This window comes from Sinocyclocheilus grahami, unplaced genomic scaffold (genome assembly GCF_001515645.1).
Source record: "Sinocyclocheilus grahami isolate Dianchi unplaced genomic scaffold, SAMN03320097.WGS_v1.1 scaffold1435.1, whole genome shotgun sequence".
In the NCBI taxonomy this organism is placed as follows: Eukaryota; Metazoa; Chordata; class Actinopteri; order Cypriniformes; family Cyprinidae; genus Sinocyclocheilus; species Sinocyclocheilus grahami.
In genome coordinates, this window is record NW_015506614.1 from 38,734 (window position 1) to 43,015 (window position 4,282).

Here is a 4,282-nt window from a genome sequence, read left to right on the forward strand (position 1 = left end):
CACACACTCACACACACACTCTCACACTCACACACATATATACACACTCACACACACTCACACTCACACTCACACACACACTCACACACACACACACACACTCACTCACACACACACTCACACACACACACACACACACTCACACACACACACACACTCTCACACACACACACACACACACACACTCACACACCAGTTCCAGCAATGCTAACTTGACAGCGCAGTTGGTACTTTATCAAAATAAAATAAAGTGAACCAAACATCAGCGCGTGCGCCTCTGTGTCACCGTTGGAACGTGACTGAAGTACAAAGCCTATAACTTACATAATAAATAATAATTTACCATTCAGATACGTTAGGAAATATTATGGAATATTTGGATTTGTGCCGAATGAGAGAGGTAGGATACACGAGCACAAAGCTCCATTTCGCAAACAGTCGAGTGCACATTTCAGAGTCAGCACATGGTCACTGTCTAGTGGGCTTCGTTTTCAAGTGCGCAACTCACGGCATTCTCTGTTCTTCTGCTGGAGCGCCCCCTTCTGGAAGTTTTAGAAATGTTATTTTTATTTTATTTGTCCTTTTTATTTAATTGTATTTGTCATATACTGTATGTGTATATAATGCAGTCTAATGAATGTAATGCTAATGCCTGGCGCAGGCTGTTGGAGGTGCTGGAGGTTGCGGAGGACATGGCGATAGATATTCCTCACATCTGGCTGTATCTGGCTGAGCTCATCAGTCCCATGCTGCACGAGGGAGGGATTCCCATGGGGCCGCTCTTCAGGTGAGCCTGCAAACCCAATAAAGCCACACAGAAATCAATCAGTAAATGACTCTGGCAGTAAGATATGAGTGTCTGACCTCTGACCTGTTCACAGGGAGGTGTCTAAACCGCTGGTGCCTCTTGGGAAGGCTGGAGTTCTGCTGGTGGAGATCCTCAAGCTGCTCTGTAAAGCAATGGTAGGACGCTTGTGTGAATTTAAGATTAGGATAGCTTTATCGGCACGGTGAATGGAATCTTTACATTGCCAAAGCGTTAATAACACTATGCATTCAAATTTACAACATATACACACAAAACTATAGTCTGTGATTTAATTAAATAAATAAATGCACTTATTTAAGACGGAAGCGCGGCACTGTGTTCATTTACACACGAGCGGCTCATGATCCACTGTTTTCAGTCTCAGCGAATGCTGCTTCACACATATTAATCTCTGCATCTGCTCTGAGTTTGAGTCGCTTATATTGTGCATTTCAGAATGCAACGTGCACCGATTGTCTTCACAAATTTTGTATTAAACCGCTTATAAACCCGTTGTTATCAACAAAATAAAAGCTTCCCCGCAGTTTCCTGCCATAATTAAAGTTCAGTGCTTTAACAACTGAAAGTGAAGAACTTAAGAAAGCCATAAATATTAGTATTTTAATTTTACAGCTTTATTGTAAAATAAAATGAAATTAATTAATATATATATATAAACAGATAACTCAATTTTTAACAATTTTCAAAAATCATGTTTTTTCATTGTGCATTTCAATTAATCTCAATCAAACTGCAGTTGGGTTATTTTGATTAGGGTTAAAAAATAACAAAAAAATACAGCTAACTAACACAATAAAGCACAATAAAAACATGATAATGTCATAAAAACATGATTTTCGAAAATCTGCTTTTGCAAATAAACTCTCTCTCTCTATATATATATATATATATATATATATATATAGTTGGGTTATTTTGATTAGGGTTAAAAAATAACAAAAAAAATACAGCTAACTAACACAATAAAGCACAATAAAAACATGATAATGTCATAAAAACATGATTTTCGAAAATCTGCTTTTGCAAATAAACTCTCTCTCTCTCTCTATATATATATATATATATTATTTCTTACATTTTTTATTTTACAGTGAAATATTGCATTAGTAATATTTTTTATTTTGTTTAATATTGTGTTAGGTAATAATAATCTCAATAAAAACAATAATAATGGTAGTTAATAATAGTATAATAAATAGTTTTTAATAATATGTAATACAATTTTTGTTTACTTTTTTAAATGTTTTATTTTACAGTGAAATGACATTAATATATACATTTATATATATTAATATTTCTCATTTTGTTTAATAATTGTTCTTGGTAATAATAACTATAGTAATAATAATAGTTATTATATTATATATAATATTATCTTATTTCATATTGATATATTTAATCACAAACGTTCTGGTCAAATTGTGCAGCCCTAACAAGCAAACCTGCAAACCTGGAGGGGTTTTTTTTGTATTTTAAATTGCAGTCACATTTTTTTATCAGAAACATCGTGATTGTTTTTTCCCTTTTTTCCCCCAAATAATTTAATCCTGCTCGCCGTGTCCCAAATTGCTTGCTCATTCACTACAAAGTGATCGACACTGAGTGAGCTAATTCCAATGCTAATTTAAATACCTGTTGTACACTATAAAGTGCATTGTGGGTACAGAAGAGTGAACTACATAGGGAATGATTGACACACCACATAGCGCACTATATATTCCAGCTGTTGTACTGAATGAAGTTCTGAACTGTTTCCTGTTTCTTGTCTCAGAGTCATAAGAAGGTGGGAGCGATGTGGAGAGATGCGGCGCTGAGCTGGAAAGACTTCCTGCCCGAAGACGAGGACGCCAATAAGTTTGTCACCGAAGAGGTTTGTGATGAATTCAGTCATAACAGCAGCAGAGTGATCAACGGCGGCATTCTTGCATTGTTAAACTGTATGATTGATAATCCCTTATGTAATGAGTGTGTGTGTGTGTGTTGTAAGGGGTGTGTGTGTGTGTGTGTGTGTGTGTGTGTGTGTGTGTGTGTGTGTGCAGGGAGTGGAGTTCACTCTGGGTGGGGAGTGTGTGAGGAAGAGCAGTAAAGTTACTCTGAGTCCAGAAGACATTTCTAGAGAGCTGGAGCGACTCCTGCAGGAGAAAGCAGACAACCAGAGGATCTTTGACTGGGTGGAGGTACGAGTGTGTGTGTGCGAGAGGGAGTGCATGAGTGAGTGCGTGAGGGAGTGTGTGTGTGTGCGAGAGGCGGTGCGTGAGGGAGTGCGTGGGCGAGTGTGTTTACGACTGTGAGTGTGTGAGGGAGTGCGTGGGCGAGTGCGTGTTTGAGAGGGAGTGAGTTTACGACTGCGAGTGGGTGGGCGACTGCGAGTGGGTGTTCGAGTGCGTGTTCGAGTGCGTGTTCGAGTGCGAGAGCGAGTGGGAGTGCGTGAGTGAGTGCGTGAGCGAGTGGGAGTGCGTGAGCGTGTTCGAGTGCGTGTTCGAGTGCGTGACCGAGTGCGTTTACGAATTCGAGTGCGTGGGCGAGTGCGTGTGCGACAGGGAGTGCGTGAGCGAGTGCGTTTACGACTGTGAGTGTGTGAGGGAGTGCGTGGGCGAGTGTGTGAGTGAGTGCGTGTTTGAGAGGGAGTGAGTGAGTGCGTGTTTGAGAGGGAGTGAGTTTATGACTGCGATTGGGTGTTCGAGTGCGTTTACGACTGCGAGTGGGTGTTCGAGTGCGTGTGGGAGTGAGAGTGCGAATGCGTGTTCGAATGCGTGTTCGAGAGCGAGTGGGAGTGCGTGAGTGAGTGCGAGTGGGAGTGCATGTTCGAGTGCGTGAGCGAATGCAAGTGGGAGTGCGTGTTCGAGTGCGTGAGCGAGTGGGAGTGCGTGAGCGTGTTCGAGTGCGTTAGCGAGTGCGTGTGCGAGTGGTAGTGCGTGAGCATGTTCGAGTGTGTGTGCGAGTGCGAGTGCGTGAGCGTGTTCGAGTGCGTGAGCGTGAGCGAATGCGAGTTGGAGTGCGTGTTCAAGTGCATGTTCGAGTGCGTGAGCGAGTGCGTTTACGAATTCAAGTGCGTGTTCGAGTGCGTGTTCGATTGCGTGAGCGAGTGCGTGACCAAGTGCGTTTACGAATTCGAGTGCGTGGGCGAGTGCGTGTGCGACAGGGAGTGCGTGAGCGAGTGCGTTTACGACTGTGAGTGTGTGAGGGAGTGCGTGGGCGAGTGCGTGTTTGAGAGGGAGTGAGTTTACGACTGCGAGTGGGTGGGCGACTGCGAGTGGGTGTTCGAGTGCGTGTTCGAGTGCGTGACCGAGTGCGTTTACGAATTCGAGTGCGTGGGCGAGTGCGTGTGCGACAGGGAGTGCGTGAGCGAGTGCGTTTACGACTGTGAGTGTGTGAGGGAGTGCGTGGGCGAGTGTGTGAGTGAGTGCGTGTTTGAGAGGGAGTGAGTGAGTGCGTGTTTGAGAGGGAGTGAGT

General features: G+C 43.2%; 1 protein-coding gene across 1 annotated transcript in view; it reads left to right on the forward strand.

Annotated features, from left to right (window-relative positions):
* LOC107570261 (eukaryotic translation initiation factor 4 gamma 1-like) overlaps nt 1-4,282 on the forward strand; it is a 32,334-nt gene that overhangs the window by 18,788 nt on the left and 9,264 nt on the right. Inside the window, exons 13-16 of the mRNA XM_016256471.1 lie at nt 662-787; nt 882-963; nt 2,601-2,699; nt 2,869-3,006. Of these exons, the coding sequence (XP_016111957.1) occupies nt 662-787; nt 882-963; nt 2,601-2,699; nt 2,869-3,006 (445 nt within the window). The remainder of the gene's footprint in view (nt 1-661; nt 788-881; nt 964-2,600; nt 2,700-2,868; nt 3,007-4,282) is intronic.